This window comes from Pinus tabuliformis, chromosome 7 (assembly GCF_031772625.1).
Source record: "Pinus tabuliformis cultivar Carrire ecotype Pingquan chromosome 7, CPIR1, whole genome shotgun sequence".
Classification (NCBI taxonomy): domain Eukaryota; kingdom Viridiplantae; phylum Streptophyta; class Pinopsida; order Pinales; family Pinaceae; genus Pinus; species Pinus tabuliformis.
This window is the reverse complement of record NC_142293.1, coordinates 1,706,316,607-1,706,336,324: the sequence shown is the minus strand read 5'-3', so window position 1 is coordinate 1,706,336,324 and position 19,718 is coordinate 1,706,316,607. Positions and strand designations below refer to the sequence as shown.

The 19,718-nt window shown below is 36.2% G+C and overlaps 1 protein-coding gene across 1 annotated transcript; it reads left to right on the top strand.

The window, feature by feature from the left end:
* Positions 1-8,133: 8,133 nt before the first annotated feature.
* LOC149255147 (uncharacterized) lies at positions 8,134-9,741 on the top strand. The gene has a single exon (XM_089460330.1). It carries the CDS (start codon positions 8,183-8,185, stop codon positions 9,524-9,526), a length of 1,344 nt encoding a protein of 447 aa, XP_089316456.1. The 5' UTR covers positions 8,134-8,182; the 3' UTR covers positions 9,527-9,741.
* The last annotated feature ends 9,977 nt before the right edge of the window (positions 9,742-19,718 follow it).

Sequence of the window (19,718 nt, the reverse complement as noted above, 5' to 3'; positions counted from 1 at the left end):
CATCTGCTTCCTTTGTCAACATATCTTCGAATTGTTCTGAATTCTGCCAGTAGTCCAGAAGATCTTCAGCTGACCTCTCATTATCTTCTTCCCCCAACATTTCACCTTGTTCTGGTTTGCAAATGGAGACTTCCAATTCTACCTTTGCTTCTCTGAGTTTCTCTGATTCCTCTTGAGCACTCAATATCTGCTCAATCTTTCTCCATTCTTCTACTATCTCTAACTTCACTTGCTAATTTCTCCTTTCCCGTAGTCTTTGCCATTTTACTCTTTTCCTCATGGTCCAAACACTTTTCTGCAGCATCTTCATCAATATTCCAATCTGGAAATCTATCTCAGCTTTCTCTCGGTCAAACTCTTCTTGACTCATCCTCATGCCATTTGCTTTGGCATCTTCCCTTCTGCTGTGGCTTCTTTGTGAACTTCTGCTATGACTATCTGTAGTCATTTTCTGCTCCTCTCTTTCCATGAGCTCCTCGCACCTCTGTAACAAACCTCTGCAATAGTAAGTCCTCCTTACTACAATCTTACCTCACTAAGCTCTCCTCACTCAGTCTTTTGGTAAGCACGATCCCCTATCTAGAATCTTCTCTTGAGCAACACCTTTTCTCCCTCTAGGCTTCTGCAATCTCTCACTTTCTCTTTCGAGAACACTTCAATTGTCCTCTGTCCAATCTCTTGTTGAATTCTACAGGTTCACTGCCACTTCTAAGGACTTTCCTTATTCTGCTTTTAAGAACACATCTGGTTCTTCTCTCACAACTTCTCTCAGTCTAGATTGCTGCAGTCTTCATTCTTTCTTAAGCTGTCACCTGTATTTTGAACGAATTTCATCTCTGCTATAATCTGGTACTAAACTTCATTCAAAAAAAAAAAAAAGAAATTCAATTTCAACAGAGCCAGGCTCTGATACCAAAATTGACGCAGGGCTGACCCTGCAAACCTAGAATCATACTTCAATTGATGCATATAAAATGCATCTCAAAAATTAGCTCTTAAAATCTCAAATCCTGGCAATTTCACAAACACTTTTACACACTAGTTCAGTCAGATTCTCCTTAAAACAATCGTGCCCTCCATAAGATCGACTCATCATGCTAATGTTCTAACACTGATTCTGATCAAACTTTCGATTCAATCCTTTCTCTTTAAAGGATCGATACATATACGGACTTCAGAAATTGACATCAACTGAAGTCGATTGCAAAACCTCTGTTGCTAATTAGAACTTACCAAATCGATCACTAGAAATGCACTTTTTCTCCCATTTGTGCACTGCGCCTTCACTCATACAGAATCTCCATTTTCAATCGATTTCTAGAGTTAGGCCTCTGGTCCTTCAGCATTCTATTTCAATTAATACTGCTATCTCCAGTTTTTGGAATTGAAATCTGCTTCAACCTCGAACTCGCTTGTTTTAATTCCAACGCTCCTACAGCATACATTCATCTCAAGCTGTGACACTTGTTTATGCCCTTCAAATAAACCCAAATCTCATTGGTCCTGAAGTTGCCACGCATTTAAATCTCCAGCTAACGAATTCATATATAACCATTTAAAACAGTGCTAAATACTGTTCATAACAGTTTCATAAATATTGTTATGTCAAAACATTCATTGCAACCCAGATCTATTCAACCAATGCTCAAATCAATTCACAATTAGCTGAATTTTAATAAACCACAGGAATTTGGTATTTTCCCCACGATTTGATGAGATATGAATTGTTGTTTTTAAGGTACTCCAACTCCGTCAAACACTGATATAATATCAATCACTGTTCTACGCGCTCCAAGCTTGCGATTTCTAGAGTTAGGCCTCTGGTCCTTCAACATTCTATTTCAATTAATACTGCTCTCTCCAGTTTTTGGAATTGAAATCTGCTTCAACCTCGAACTCGCTTGTTTTAATTCCAATGCTCCTACAGCATACATTCATCTCAAGCTGTGACACTTGTTTATGCCCTTCAAATAAACCCAGATCTCATTGGTCCTTAAGTTGCCACGCATTTAAATCTCCAGCTAACGAATTCATATATAACCATTTAAAACAGTGCTAAATACTGTTCAAAACAGTTTCATAAATATTGTTATATCAAAACATTCATTGCAACCCAGATCTATTCAACCAATGCTCGAATCAATTCACAATTAGCTGAATTTTAATAAACCACAGGAATTTGGTATTTTCCCCATGATTTGATGAGATATCAATCGCTGTTTTTAAGGTACTCCAACTCCGTCAAACACTGATATAATATCAATCACTGTTCTACGCGCTCCAAGCTTGCGATCCGATCCAAATCTCTATACTCTGATTCAGTTACAATTGGCACTCGCAAGTCACCACGTTTTGGAAGCCAAAACTGTTAATAACACCCACAATTTAGATGTGATATAATTGGAAATCGCCAATCATTGGGTTCGGTGTCATTTCTTTGTGAGAAATGCGATATCTATTGGATTCGATTTCCCATAAACTTAATAAACCTTATACATCCATTCCATTATCATATAATGCGATTTTTTTAAACACAGTCAATCCGTTCCCATGGATTATTGGACCCAATATATCATACCAATCAACTGAATGCAATTTAAATCTTCTCAAATGTTACACTAAATGATTTTCTTGCGCCCATTCTCTGTGTTAACAGATTTCTTCCTGCTCGTAGATTCAACGATGCCAGGATCAATTTAAACACAGGAATTTCTACAATATAATATACAAATACAAGACCATCAACAATTCAAGCGATTTTAAACAGAAGACCAGTATTCGAACTCCACGGCACACTATGTAAAGAGACACAATATTTATTTTTTTATTCTTAACGAACAAAAAAAAAAGAGTCTCGCATTGTCTCAATTACATAAGAAAAATCCTTTGTCAAATAAAACACAGTTCACACACAACAACTTCTGAGCTTTCGCTCCATATAAAAAAAACCCCACACTCACTCCCTGCAAATTTGAGCTTTCGCTCCACACAATAATACCCCCAACACTGCAAAGATCTCCTCGCTTATTACAATTTCCTCTCATTAATCCTTCTAGTAATTCTGCTAACAAATTGATACATAATCTTCTATTTTTTAAAACTCTAACAGAATTCCCTATTTACTAGTTCTCGTGCACACATATTTAACAAATCTTATCTCTAATTTAAAATAAGGCAATCTCATACTTATTTCAATAACAAACTGTTTGAGAAGTTTTATCCTTCTCAGTAATCCCGAATTCGACCAAATAGTTAATGAATTTTACTATGATTAGCCACAACATGTGGACAATCCTCCACATTGCTGGCTAATGCCGGTGCTCCTGCATCAAGTTTGCAATAATAATTTGGCTTTAAGAAGAAACCCAGATATTTTAGACCCTCTTCCATATCCCAAGCATGAAATGGGAAAATATTCTGTGCATATTCTACTTCATCCATGGATAATCCATTAAAAGACAAAATATACTTCTGTTATTTAATCAACATACATGTGGCCTTCTGGAAAAAAACCTAAAATTGTCCTTATGGCATCCAAGTCTCTACAAGATCCATCACTGAACAGAAGGACATCATCTACAAATAATAAATGAGTAACAACAAAATTTTCGGCAACCCATATGCCATGAAGATCAACGCTTATTTTTTCCTCCTTTAAGAGTCGACTTAGACCCTCAACAACTAATAGCAAAGGAAGGGCCAAAAGAGGATATCCCTGCCTCAAGCCCCTTTGAGGATGAAATAAATTTGAAGCGCAACCATTTACGGGAACTGTAAAAGACATCAGTATAATACAACTCATTATCTAGTTTGCAATTGGCAACCCAAAACCCAAATGAGTAAGCAAGAGTCTGATATAATTCCAATTTACGTGATCATAGGCCTTTGATAAATCAATCTTGATAACCACTCCTTTCTTCCAAGACTTCAGACTATGAAGGATTTCTTGGGAAACCCAAATCGCTTCATGGATTTGTCTGTCCTCCAAAAAAGTGAATTGTTCACTAGAGATGTTTTCAAAATGGATCGACTTCAAATGATTTTCAATAATTTTGGATATGAAATTATAGATACAGTTACAGAGAGGAATAGGCCTAAACTCATCGAACGAGAGAGGGACATCCAACTTTGGGATGAGAGATATGAATTTTGAACTAAAAGAGGGCCGAATCAAACCAGAGGATCGAGACTTCTAGATGACATCAAGAAGGTCCCTTCCTATCTTCTCATAAAAACCCAGGAAAAGCTCCAAAATTCAACCATCTAGCCCAGTGGAATTTTGTCTTTTTGAAAAACGTGAAGGACCTTTTGAAGCCCAACCTTCAATACAGGCTCCATGAGAGACAGATTATCTTAATCATTCACAAAATGAGGAAAAGTTTGAGCCACTCTAATTATTTCTCTAATTGATACCTCTTGTTGGGCTCTAAAAAAGATACCAAAATGGTTGACACCCAAACTAGATATTTCTTAAATATATGTAACCCTATTTCTACTTGAATCATACATCTCCCATATTGTATTTTGGATCTTGCGTCCCTTGACATAATTCAAAAAAATAAAATTGTATTATCATCTTTGCTCTATAGCCAAGTGGCCCTACTCTTGAGCCTCCAGAAATCTTCTTTATCTTTTAATATCCGTTGTTTCCCTTTTCCAAGGGAGATGATCCTTTGTTTTTCCTCTTCATACTCATATCCCCCACTTGTTGGGTCCTCTAGGATCTCCAACTCCTATTCAATATCTCAGAGTGCTTCTTCATATTTCTACTTCTTCTGACTTTCCCACCGAACAAAAGCATTTTTTATTTTTTTAAGTTTGATGCAAATTGATCGACTCTTGAACCCTCTAAGGATGGGTCCCAGTTTTTGCATACCATTTTCTTGAAAGATTCATCATTCAGCTAAGAGGAATTAAACTTAAAAGGACTGTTAGGCTTGCTTATGCCCCCCCTCAGTTCAAGGAAGGTGTGGTGATGGTTAGACTCCCCACCCAGTTTGATCCATTGCCTAAAAAGGGGAGCCTTAACTATAAGAGCTTCTTCTAGCAAGAAGCAGTCAATCCTCCTAGTCATTTGTTTTTCACCAATTCTTTAGTTCCTCCATGTAGGTTGGATTTTAACCAAATCAACATCACAGAGCTTGTGTGATTCCAATAAATTTAAGAAGAAACTTGCCAGAGCATCCATATGCATGTGAGGACCCAAAACTTCTGATGTTTCCAAGGAAAAATTTAAATCCCTTCCTACAATTAAATTATCCGCTTTCAGAAGGGATTTTGACATCAAACCATCCCATAACTGCACTCTATCTTGACAAGGGCCGTAAATATTTACGATCTTCAACTCTTGATCTAAATCACTAGAATATATATTGGAACCAAACAAATAATCAACTTCCCGGGATCCTATGAGCTTGACGGTTTTAGAATTCAAACATAACACCATCCCAACCAATTTTCCTTTAGCATTAGACACATTGAACCACCATCTCGAAAAAAAAGACTCCAAAACCCTCTAGATCGCTTCACCATCTTCAAGGGTTTCTTGTAAAAAGATTACATCCAAATTGAATTTTTGAACAAGATTCTTCAAGGACAACTTTTTCGAGGGGCTGGCCAAACCCATACAATTGAAAGATAACATTTTCATGATGTCATAACATCTCGAGTGTTCTATGCTCTAAGAACCCCTTCTAAATATTTCTATTTTCCATCAGCTATCTCCAGATTTTCCTTTTGTTTCGCTTTGGTTAGGTGAGATTTACGATCTCTAGTCTTCCTGCCCGATCTAACCTAAGAGAGCATGCGGAGATCCCCCACACTCTCTAGGGAATCACCTTTTCCAGACTTAGAGCGAAGGTTGTAAGGGACATGAGAGCTCACCATAATCAACATGTCTCAATTAGAGGAAGGTTTTGAGGAAGGAATGATGGAGGAAGGAGATGGGATAGGAGAGAGAACAAATGAATTAGAGGAAGGATGAGGAGGAGCCATCGGTTCATTTAATCCAACTTCCATATCATGCACATTCAAAGAATGAATTAAATCGTTGACCATAGGCAAAGGACAACAATTACTCGGAGAAGTTTCCTTTCCTGTCTCCAAAGTTTCCTCATGTCTCAAACTAACTATTTCTGGGTGCAATACATCCATATCCATGGGCTTAGTGACAGTGTCAATCATGTGAGGCTGGGACCCCGATAAGCCCTATTATAACCAACCCTTATCCCCCCTTTAAGCCACATCCTCCCCATAAATAACCAGAATAATCACCTCAATTTGGCAACCCATTTCTTGATGAGGTTCTCCTAATTTGGCACCATCCTTCTTTACCCAACTATCCGAGTTACCAGAAAAAGGAAGAGGACAATCTTTGATGAGATGCCCTGCCTTATGACATCTGCAAAGAAAGGGATAGCCTTCATAATCTAAAGTTTGGAAACATGTAACATAGCCTCTGAAACTAATGTTGAGCTTATCTAAAAATCCATCCCTTAGGTTTAACTTCACAAGGATCCGCACCATAGCCATGTTACTAGACTCCAAAATGGACATATCAACATCCATAAAAGTGCCCAACTTGTTCCCAATGGATTGGAAGACATCCAAAGTCCACAATGGAGGCAAAAGACTAGGGATTTAGACGCAAACCAAAACCAGATCTACCTTTTCTCTTTTGGTGTCAAATAAAGGACGTCTTCGTTTCAAAATAATGGCAATGGAAGTTATACTTTAGATTTCACCGAGGGCTCATGTGCTGCTTCCGCCAACTGAAAAAGCATCATAAATCATTCACGAGAGAGGTTTTTGACTTCTAGTACATCACCTTCCACCCTATTCCATTTCTTCTATGCCCACATCCGTAACGCTTCCTTTGAAAATTTGTAGCCTCTAGCCCTTCCAACTAAAACCCTCTCTGATGTTTCCATTGCTTTATCCAATGACACCTCTCCTACTAACACTAGATTTTTCTCCCCCACTTTTATCCATGCGGGTTTACCCTTCTTCCTCTTTTTAGATGCACTTAGCTCCACACTAGGGTCCTTCCTTTAGGGTTTGAGAAATTGCACCTGAGGGATTTGAAGCTAAAAGAGAATTACGAGGAACCTCAAACCCTATAGAGAAAGAATTATCACCTTCCTTATTGACCTCTTAAGACTTGGTCACTCTAATTTGCGCAAATGAACTCCGAGACCCCACATCAATGCTTTGTTTATCACCATGCCTCCCTCAATCATCATGGTGTTCTGCTTCCACCTTATTTGGGAGATCATTCTAGACCACTGCCTCTTCTCCTTGCTCACGTGGCTGCAAAAACCATTGTATGTCATTCCCTACCAAAGTCTAAAACCCCTTGTTACCGGTTTTCGAAGAAAGAAGTGTGGTTTCAAGCTCTTGTAAAACTAGGGTTTCTTCGCAAAGTAACTCTAGCTCCCTTTCCATTTCTTGCACCCTTTTCGAGCGGACCAATGGGACAAACTAATGTTTCGCCACATCAAGATTCTCCTTATCGCAAGATGCCTGGCATACAACCATCTCAAGTGCCAGTGAAGCCATGAGCTGAAAATTGGGTCTAAATCAACAGGGTCCTTTGCATAATCCAGCGTGTCTTCTAATGGACTGAAATTACTGGTTGACTCAACACCCATCTCTTCAGCTCACTCCACAAACAAACCATACAACCAAAGCTTCAAACCTTCTATCACAGATATTGATGTGACAACAAGACCGACAAACAAAGACCGCAGAGCTCCCATCCAATTTTTCAATCCTCTATTATCAAAAAAATTCTATATAAATTTATTATTAATATTAAATTTTATATATTTTTAAATGATTGTGAAATTATTATTTAATTTATATAATAAAATAGATCATAATTTATATATTATATATTTTAATATGATATAGATATTTTAACCTTTTTATAATTAATCAAGTTAATATTTATATATTTGATGCTATAACATCGGTCACCATATTACTTTTAATATATTATTATTTTTTAATTAGCCGACCTGTAAAGACATTTACACCACCTATATGGTGCCACAAGAAAAATATATAAAATACATAATAAATTAAATTCCATTTTAAACTGACATACGCAGTGCATGTGAGTTCAAAGGATTCCAAAAGGCAAATAATCCATTTATTCTCATCGTGGATAGCTATATTAAAAATGGGCGGGATGCAGACTAAGGCGGCCGCTGAAGGGCGGCTTCATTCGGGCCCTACAGGCCGAGTAAGTGTTTTGGTGGAGGGTGGGATTTCTCCGCAGAAGGCACAGTTGGCTACCCCTACAAAGTCGTCTTTGAATAGCTCAGACCAGCGCCACCATGGTGATGCAGACAAAGGTGTGAAAAGGTTTGTGCGGCAAGCAGTGCAGCATTCGCAGATTTGGACAAATATTTCACAGCTTTTAGCAGGGGGTGTTGCAGGTACAGGTCGAGTAAATGTTGTGGTGGAGGGTGGGATTTCTCCGCAGAGGGCACAGTTGGCTACCCCTACAAAGTTGTCTTTGAATAGTTCAGACCAGCGCCACCATGGTGATCCAGACAAAGGTGTAGAAAGGTTTGTGCAACAAACAGTGCAGCATTCGCAGATTGGGACAAATATTTCACAGCTTTTAGCAGGTGGTGTTGCAGGTGCTGTCAGCAAGACCTGCACTGCCCCATTGGCTCGCCTTACAATTCTGTTTCAGGTCCAGGGCATGCACTCTGATGGTGCGAGTGCGAGTTTGCAAAAATCAAGCATTTTCCGCGAAGCATCCCGGATTGTTTCTGAAGAAGGGTTTAGAGCGTTTTGGAGGGGAAATTTGGTTACAATTGCTCATCGACTTCCTTATTCTTCCATTAGTTTTTACACATATGAGAAGTGCAAATCAATTATGCAGTCATTGCCTGGCATGGAAAAAAAACATCGAGAGAATGTGAGCACAGACCTGTGTATTCGTCTATTAGGTGGTGGTGCAGCAGGAGTAACAGCTGCATCAATCACATATCCATTGGATGTTGTGAGGACTAGATTAGCAGCACAGACAAATGTGATGTTCTATAGAGGTATTACACATGCCCTCTCTACCATTTGCAGAGATGAAGGCCTCATGGGGTTGTACAAAGGTCTTGGGCCAACTGTTTTGGCAGTTGGACCTAATATAGGGATTAGCTTCTGTGCTTATGAGAGTCTCAAATCTGCTTGGGAATCTGAGAGACCTCAGGATTCACCTATTGGGGTTAGCTTGGCCTGTGGAAGCCTCTCAGGTGTTGCATCCTCAACAGCAACGTTTCCTCTTGATTTGGTGAGGAGAAGAATGCAACTGGAAGGTGCAGGTGGGCGTGCTCATGTTTACAACAACAGGGGACTTGTTGGCACATTCGGACAGATAATTGGAAAAGAAGGATGGGCTGGTTTATACAGGGGAATTCTTGCAGAGTACCTCAAAGTTGTTCCAAGTCTTGGTATTGCGTTTATGACTTACGAAATCATGAAAGGACTTCTCTCTGAAAGGCATTCCAAGGAATAGATATTATTTTCAGGCTGGCCTCACCATCTATGCCACAGAGGATGAGCACTTGTATGTTAAGGATAGCCCGCAAATGGGTACGCGGTGAAATTTATGTGATCCATTAATATTTTGGATATATCAATCTTGTGGAGATCTTCATTTGCAATAAAACATTTATTTGTTATAAAACAAGAAGATAGTTGGTATAAAATTGAATTATTAAATGATTTTTTTGGGTTGTTTTTATTTAATATTGGGTATATATTTCTTAAAATTGTAATAGTTGTATAATATGTAGAGTCTAAATACTGGGGTTGGTCAGATGCCGATGAAAGGGGCATATGTAGGCACTTAGAGGTTATATTGGTAGCGGTTGGAATAGAGTCCATGTCACGCGAGTAAGAAACCAACTCAATTGTGGATTCTTCTAGTCACACAAAAACACACACATACAAATTGAACTAATTTTAACAGTTATATGAAAACAAACTACTTTTAGCAGTTATATGAAAAAAACTACTTTTAGTAATTATATGAAAACATACAACTTTTAACAGTTATATGAAGCCGACCCAATTGTGGATTCCTCTAGTCACACACAAACACACACATACACATACAAAATAAACCAATTTTAACAGTGATACGAAAAAAATTACTTTTAGCAGTTATATGAAAAAAACTACTTTTAGTAGTTATATGAAAACATACCACTTTTAACAGTTATATGAAAACATACATATCTTAGCAAGTAAACAAATTCATTCAAACTTTTTTTTTCTCTTTCTTTTCTATTTTCCTTTTATTCTTTATTTTTTTCATAAACTCTAAAATTATAATAATGTTATATCTGGATGTCTTTACTGTGTGAATGGTACGAGGATTGCATCCAATGTTTGGCGTGGACACTCCATGCATCCTCATGGAACAAGCGAAGCTGAATTATTAGAAAAAAAATACAAATTGAAATATATAGGAGTTTAAAGGTCAGAAGGAATGTTAGATTTCCATAGGTCAAATGGAATGAAACATATATCAACAAATGAATAAATCCTATTAAAATTTGAGTTTTCTTTAAGTGCAACTTTTTGAAAAGTTTTTTGGTTATTTTCGGATCTAATTTTTCTAGAATTTGGCAGGGATTCATTGAAATTGGGAGTTTGACTGGTTAACTCTGCACAATTGAAGTGCCTCAGTGATTTTTCACAGTGCCTAATCCATATATGCAGTGAAAAAACCAGTTTAAGCAACACAAATTAAAATCTGACCACAATTTTTTTTCATCAGATTCTGGCTAGAAATCTGCTAAAAACTCCAAAAAATCTCACTTAAAATTAACTCCATTAAACTTTAAAAAACATGTATCATAAAAACCAATGAGTTATAAATAATTATGACATAATGGACTCTCCTTTTTTCTCAATATCTTACATTGAAGTCCACGAATTTTTTTGCAAAGATATAAGAAAGGTTTTCACATTCAAGAATTATAATTATAATTATATATATATATATATATATATATATATATATAATTTTATAAGGTTACCCACATTATATTAATTTTAAGAAAAAGTATATGGCTATTTTTTACGTGGTTCATGACCCCTTGAGATCGGTGATGGTTACATCCACAAAATATTGTACCAGGAAGATCCACCCAAAGAGATCACTTTTTGTCCACTCAACCATAGAGCCTAACATCAAGAGTGTTGAGAGAGCTAAGCCTATGACCTCATAATAGCATAAGTTCTTTAATGACGGGAACTCGACCAACTGAGCTAACCCTCGGATTCACCTTTTTACTAATTTTTCCAACCATACTTTTAGAAACTTGTCATATTCACTATCTTACTCCATTACTAACCTTTTAATAAAAAATCATGCTTTGAGCCACAAAAATTAGATACCAGATAATAAAGTGTCCATTATTTTATGTTTTCATGCATTCATTTGTAAAAACAATTTAAATGCTGTGTCTACCGAAACAACAATTTTGTAGCCACATATAAGATTATGTAGCAAGTTGTTAATTCCGTTGTTGAGTTGTAAGTCTATACGAGTATGAGCATAACATGCCAAGATTGTGAGTCGGAGGATATCGCAAAAGATAACTTTGATCTTTTCCACATGTCATATTCAATCTAGCCCTTTCCAGATCAGCACAGGAGCAGAAACAAAGGCACAGTCAAAGCGGTGGCAGAGTATGCGGGCTAGTACAGAACTGTTGGTGCAGGTTGTAGATCAATCTTTTGAAGATCAAGCAAAATCAGAATTAACATCTTGCATGAAGAAATTTGTGCATCTGAACACACATTTCTCATATGTGGATGGCATCTCTTACTCCTTCTGTCATCATAAAATCTAAACTTTGATATTTTGACAAAGTTTTTCTAGGGTTTCGCACCAAATGATTTACTCAAGTTGTATATGGATTGGAACAATGATACACACTCTTTATTTTCATCGATATCCTAATAGAAAAGCGTTTTTGCTATTTTAGTTTTAGCTGTGCGTTTATATTGCAGGAACGATTTCATAGTTTAGATCCTTTTAACAGTTAAAAACTAATAAGGACTTCTTCAACAACGCATGACCAAGTCTGGAGGGTCCACTGTGCAAGGTAAAGCATTGCTATTCTTTTGTTAATTATTTTTTATAATTGAATGAGTGTAGTTTCAATTCTTTTCATTATTTGAGTGGGTTTAATTTCAATACTTTTTAATTACGGTTTGTGTGCAGTGTGCTAGCACAACAAAGACTTCATATGAACTGTCCAATTGAATAAGGATGGTCTACTTCAAATGTAGAATTTTATATAGAACCATTATTAAATGAATGAACATGAGATTTTGTGAATTTTTCATAACAAAATTTTACATGGTGATGGTTTAAAAGTGTTTAGAACTAATGTTATTGATTTTTATTAATTGCAATTACTTTCCATGGTTAAATCTTTGCTTTCAAAATTTAACAGTAGGTATCATGCAAGTAATTTTCAACAGAGAAATTAGAAACCAATTCTTGCATATATAGTTCAGTTGTCTTTGAATAAACCAATTCTTGCATATATAGCTCAGTTGTCTTTGAATAGCTCCCACCATGGTGATGTAGACAGAGGTCTGAAAAGGTTTGTGCGGCAAGCAGTGCAGCATTCGCAGATTGGAACAAATATTTCACAGCTTTGTATCTGGGGTTGTTGCTCATCGACATCCTTATTCTTCCATTAGTTTTTACACATGAGAAATACAAATCGATTATGCAGTTATTGCCTGGCATGGGAAAAAACATAGAAAGAATGTGAGCACAGATTTGTGTAATTGTCTATTAGGTGGTGGTGCAGCAGGAGTAACAGCTGCATCAATCACATATCCATTGGATGTTGTGAGGACTAGATTAGCAGCACAGACAAATGTGATGTACTATAGAGGTATTACACATGCATTCAAAAACTCATTTTAAACAACCAGAAATCATAGTCTCAGCCACAATTGTATCATCAAATTATGACAAAAAATGGTAAAAACATTTATTAGTTAGACTACGTCATTCTTGAACAATGTAGTCTGATTAATAGACATTTTGGCCCTTTTCCAAGAATTTTTTTTTTCTCAATTCTATCTAAAATCTGGGTGCTACTTCTTAGAATCCCATGTTTGAGTTATGTAATCTACAAACGCTGAGTGCTCCATGGAATTTTCTAGGTGTTGATTCTAATTATGCATTCTAAAACTTATTTTAAATAACTAAAAATCATAATCATGCCCAAAATTGTATCACTAAATTCCACAAAAAAGGGCAAAACATCTATTAGTTAGACTGCATCATTCGTCAATAATATAGTCTAACTAATAGATGTTTTGGCCCTTTTCTAGGAATCTTTTATGGTCAATTTTGCTGAAATCTGACATATATTTCTTAGAATCCTAAGATTGGGTTGTGTAATCTGCATAATCCAAGTGCTCTAGGGATTTTCCAAGGCATTGAATCCATTCACGCATTCAGAAAACCAATTTTAAATTAATAAAAAAAACATAATCTGGCCCAAAATCATACCCAAGAGTTTCGGAGAAAAATGCCAAAATGTCTATTAGTTAAATTGTGCCATTCCCAAATAGTGTAGTCTAATTAATAGTTTTTGTTTTTGTTTTTGTTTTTTTTGTTTTTTTTGTTTATATATATTTTATGGCCATTTTCCAAGTATGTATATGTATATATGTTTTTTTTTTGGTGTATTGTTATGGCCATTAGTGTCTTACTTGCAGCATAGGGAGTCGATTCTGGGCGTTACCACTATACTTATGGGAGCCTACAACTTGTCCTCCTCTCTTTAGACTATGTCATGATTGAGGGATTGAACCTTGGATCTCTAAGTTTGCACAACTTCCCATCCCTTCAATCACCAAATGAGCTACTTTTTGATCAATTGTAATAAGAATAAAATTAACCATAAAATTTAAAGTTATAATTTTTTAAATATTAAATTAATGTATGATATTCTTTATAATCTCCCTTCTTATAATGATTTAACAATTTAGCCTATGGATATTTATAATCTTGTTTTTTTTTGTAAAATTCAAACATATTATTTCTATATATATATATATACATATATTTTTCCCAAGAAAAAATTGTAACTTTCATTATTATAAAATATTGAAAATTACATGTTGTAGCTACTGCATAAGTAGCCTATGCCAAAATTGTGGCCATGAGTGCCACTGTACTATATGATGACTGATATTTAGCTGTTACATTAATTGTAATCGATCAAAATATATACCATAATAAATATACGAGTAGGAGTTTTAATATTCAAAATAAATAAGCAAAAAAACAATCTATCAGATATGTCTCATGTAGCCTCTTCCATCTGTCGCTGATGATCAATGAAGGGTCTGTGGTAGTACTGATAGAAGTCCCGACCATCCTGTTCTTGTATCAACCAATGACCACAAGGTTGTTGTGCGACCTCCTTGGAAAGGCTGTTAGAAATTTGGTTCCTCTCCCTGTATATATGACAACATGAGATAAAGTCAAATTGTGCTTTTGTTGTGATAATTTCGTCCATTGAACCAATGGAACCAATTAAAAACAAGTTTGGAATCGCCAAAAATAAGCAATTGTCGGCAACCTTTTTCAAGGGAAAATATAAGAACCCTGCGACTATTAATTTCTGAGTAGTTGTTTGTGCCCTTGCCTAAACCCATCTTCATTCTGTAATAATGATTGTTATGAAACTAGTTCACAAAAAGATAGAAAAGATAGATCAACGCTTTAGAATTCAGCCTCTTCGAGGGGGCAATCTCCTTTACATTACACAAATAAATGATTCTTTGATGATACAAATGAAAAGACCTCCTTTTTATATATAGGAGTCTAAGGGGTCATAATATAATTAGAGCTGACATAATAATAATAATGTAAGGGCACAATAATAACAATAGTGGGCTTATATGGGGCAGAATAGTAACAATATGGGCATTACATGGGTACATCAATATAATAAGGGGGTTATACTAATAACAATAAGGGGTTACACTAGTAGTATAGGGGTCTAACATGCCCCTCTCCTTCAAAAAGTGTTGTCTTCAACGCTTGAGTAGTTCTTGATGCTTCTGTATAAAATTTTTGTTCTTCCATGTGGAATCTTCAGCGGGTAAGTTTTTCCACTTGATGAGACACTTTGAAATTGATTGATTTCGTCACTGTCGGGTTCTTCTTTCTGTGACTGCTCCAGGTTCCAATATGATTTTTCCGTCCTCTTCAATTTCTGGAAATATTGTTTGAATTGGGATTTTTTGAAACTTTTGAATAAGTGGCCATACTTCTTTGTCCTTCTTCCATTCATCCCTTGCTTCGTTTATATAATCTGGTTGGATAATAAAAATAGCACAAAACAATGCTTCCACATCCTCATCCTTTCTTGAGAGTGCATCTGCAACAAAATTTTGCTTCCATTTTCTATAGATAATGTCAAAGTCATAACCGAACATATTTGTGACACATTTTTTCTGTTCTTCTAAAGATAATACTTGTTCTAAAAAGTATTTAAGACTATCATGATCCATTTTTACCTTGAAGTGTCTTCCCATTCGGTAAGGTCGCCATTTCTTAAGTGCATGTAGTATTGCCAACATTTCCTTCTCATAAATAGATTGCTTGAGATGTAGCATTAAAAATACCCAATGACCTACATCAAAACATTTTTCACTACGATGTTGATCTACCTGTTGTTTCATTCGATTTTGCACCAAAGTGGCGTTATCCTTTAAAAGTTGGAGAACTTGTTGTTGATGCTTGATGTGATCTTTCACTGCTTGAACCTTTTTCTTCTTGATATGTCCTTCTATCTTTAGAGTTTAAGGAGTGGTAATTTCTTCCAATTCTTTACAAGATATGGTCGGATTCATTTCTTGATGCTCGATGTCATCTTTCACTTCTTGAACATTTTTCTTCTTGATATGTCCTTCTATCTTGATAGTTTGAGGAGTGGTAATTCCAACCAATGATTTACAAGATATGGTTGGATTCATTTCTTCTTTTTCGATGTGATCTTTCACTTCTTGAACCTTTTTCTTCTTGATATGCCCTTCTATCTTGAGAGTTTGAGGAGTGGTAATTCTTGCCAATACTTTACAAGATATGGTCTGATTTATTTCTTCTTTCTCTGGGGTTGGGTCCTGGCGTATATCCTCTTCTTTTGATGTTTCTTGATCATTTTCTTCCTCCTCTTCATACTCTATGTAAAATAATTTCTTCTCAGCACACTTATGACCTTTAGTGCATTTGCTATCACAATTGTAACAAAGCCCTTATTCTCTTTTTTCTTCCAATTGTTGTGGAAGGCTAGGAGAAACAACATTTCCATCTTTATAGTTGTGAGGGGTAGACTTCTTTGTTGCTATAATTTTACTTTCCACTATGTAACAAAGCCCTTTTACTCTTTCCAATTGTTGTGGCGTTGCTCTAAAGAAGGTGTTTCTCTTTGTATCCTCATAATGTGCTATCATTTCCTCTATGAAAATTGACCACGTAACAAGTTGTTTACGAGAACAAAGCCCTTTATACCATAAAAATTGATCCGGTTCTAAATATGAAGATGCAATACATACCCTTTGTAACAGTGGTACACCATGTAGATCAAAATATTGCTCCATTTGAAGTATCCAATTTACCGGATCCTTGCCGTCAAACTTCCTCATATCGTCTTTTCTTGATTTTAGGAGCTTGATTTTGAAATGACTATAACTCTGTAATTTCGGCTCTTCCAGTTTTGAAATTGCGACCTGTAGTAGCCCTCTGCGTCCTCTTTCCAATGCCACCAGTCTGATCCAAATTGGATTCTCTAGGGAAGAGTTATACCAAATCTCCCATAGTGACCTGATTATAGACTAGTTTAGTAGAGCAAACTTGTATGGCATGCCGCATGTCACTGTTTCAACCTTTGGCTCTAAAAAATATACACAAGAAACTACAATGCGTCCTCTTTCTGTACCTTCTTACGAAATTTCAATCCGATGCTCAGAGAGAAAGTTATGACGATTTTCTGAAGGTCACCTATTTGGAATGTAATTCAGGAGTCTGCAAGAAAACCAATTTCCTCAGATCATATCTTTGCAAATATAGCGCGAAAAGCTCTGAAATTTAGACCTGAGGTTTAATGCGATTTTGTCTCAAATGGGGTTTTTTTTTTCGCTTCTGAAACGTCGCAGAAAAAAAGTTATAGCGAAATTGCCATGATGACCTATTTGGAGCAGCGAATCCCTAGAATCCAAAGCTCTGATACCAAATGTTATGAAACTAGCTCACAAAAAGATAGAAAAGAGAGATCAACGCCTTAGAATTCAGCTTCTTCGAGGGGGCAACCTCCTTTACATTACACAAATGAATGATTCTTTGATGATACAAATGAAAAGACCTCCTTTCTATATATAGGAGTCTAAGGGGTCATAATATAATCAGAGCCGACATAACAATAATAATGTAAGGGCACAATAATAACAATAGTGGGCTTTTATGGGGCGCAATAGTAACAATATGGGCACTACATGGGTATATCAATATAATAAGGGGGTTGTACTAATAACAATAAGGGGTTACACTAGTAGTATAGGGGCCTAACAATGATCTTCAAATAGATACAGAGTTGCACTAACGCCACATCCAATATTTTGAGCTGAACCATCGAAGTAAGCCCAAGGGATTGATTTTTCAATGGTTTTAAGAATAATGGTACGATTATGTTGAGGCTTTTCTTCATTCGAGATCAAATTGTATAAGGCTTCAATATAAGAACATATGGATGTCCAATCAGGACTCCTATCTTGAAAGATATACCGATTCCGACCTAACCATGTACCCCAACACACCAATAAAGGAAGGTTGCGAAACTTTAGTGGCTTAGCACTATTCCACCATGATTCCCAAGAAGCTTTTAGGGAGTCTCCTTGCCACCTATTGTTGACTGCTAATGATTGATAACTCTGATTCTAGATGTGTTGTACTAATGGGCAATGTAGGAACATATGCTCAATTTACTCAGAGTTATTCTTGCACAAAGAACACCAAGAGGGGCCTTGAAATGATCGATGTTGTAGATTGTCTTATGTAGGCACCTTGTTACACAATATGCACCACATAAATAACTTGTCTTTTGTAGGGACTTTTAATTTCCAGAGGGGTTCCACCACCATACATATTGATTCGGCTCATGATCAACATAAATGTACATGTATCCTTCTTTAGGAATATATCTACCATGCACAGATATAGCTCATACAAGTTCATCCTCTCGATCATTTATCCTCACATGAGTTTCCATAAGAGCAGTAATATAATGAGTCTAGGCTCGTCTCCATTGATCAGGTATCATCAAATCTTGAGCGGATCTCCATTTCTATCCAAGGATGGTCGAATTATCTACATCTGCTATTTGATTAAGAAATTTGATACCTGCCATCTCCAAAAATTGTATAAGTTTAGGGGGAAGAGTATGAGAGTTACCACTACCAGACCATGCATCCATCCCAATTCAGACATTTGTTCCTATCCCAATTCTCCAAGCCAAACTTGATTTAATGTATTGAATGGAATTTAGTATGGTTCTCTAGGTAGATGATATATCCGACTTGTTCCTGGATGGTCTTCGAATCCATTCAATGATCGGAAGAGGATGAATGTATTTGTTGTATATGATTTCCGACCATAGGCTATTGGTAGTGAGGACCTGCCACCCAAATTTTGCTGCAAGGGCTTTTGAAAAGCATCCCATATCTTTAATCCCCCAGTTGCCCCATTTTTTCGATCTGGCAATGAGATCCCATCTAACCCATGCAAATGTCCTTCCTTGTTCCCTCTCCAGAAGAATCTGCAACATCTATATATATATATATATATATATATATATATATATATATATTAATTTTTAATATTTGAAACAAACTCCCTTTATGGGTTATCCCACAAAGAAAAGAAAATATTAAATAAGTAACCCCTTGGGGGCAGCGAAATTGACAAGTGTCGTGATAATGAAGTGTTATGTACCAAGAGATTCGAGGTTCAAATTCCTCCAACTTACCCGTGTTTGTGAAAGGGGCATATGTAGGCACCTAGAGGTTATAGTGGTAACAGTTGGAATCGACCCCGTGTTACAAGTAAGAAATCAACCCAATTGTCGATTACTCTAGTCACACACAAACATATGCGCACACACACACACGAAACAAACTATTTTTAGTAGTTATATGAAAATAAACTACTTTTAGCAGTTTTATGAAAAAATACAACTTTTAATAGTTATGAAAACATACATATCTTAGCAAGTAAGCAAATTCATTCAATTTTTTTTTTTTTTTTCATAAACTCTAAATTATAGTAATTTTATTTTTGGAGGTTTTTACGTTGTGAATGGTACGAGGATTGTATCCAATGTTTCACATGGACGCTCCTCCCATCCTCATGGACCAAGCGAAGCTGAATGATTAGAAAAAAAGTACAAATTGAAATATATAATTGTTAGGAGGGAGGACCATTAGATTTTTGAAGGTCAAAAGGAAGGTTATATTTCCATACGTCAAATGGAACGAAACATATATCAACAAATGAATAAATCCTATTAAAATTTGAGTTGTCTTTAAGTGCGACTTTTTGAAAAGTTTTTCTGTTATTTTCCGATCTAATTTTTCTAGAATTTGGCAGGGATTCATTG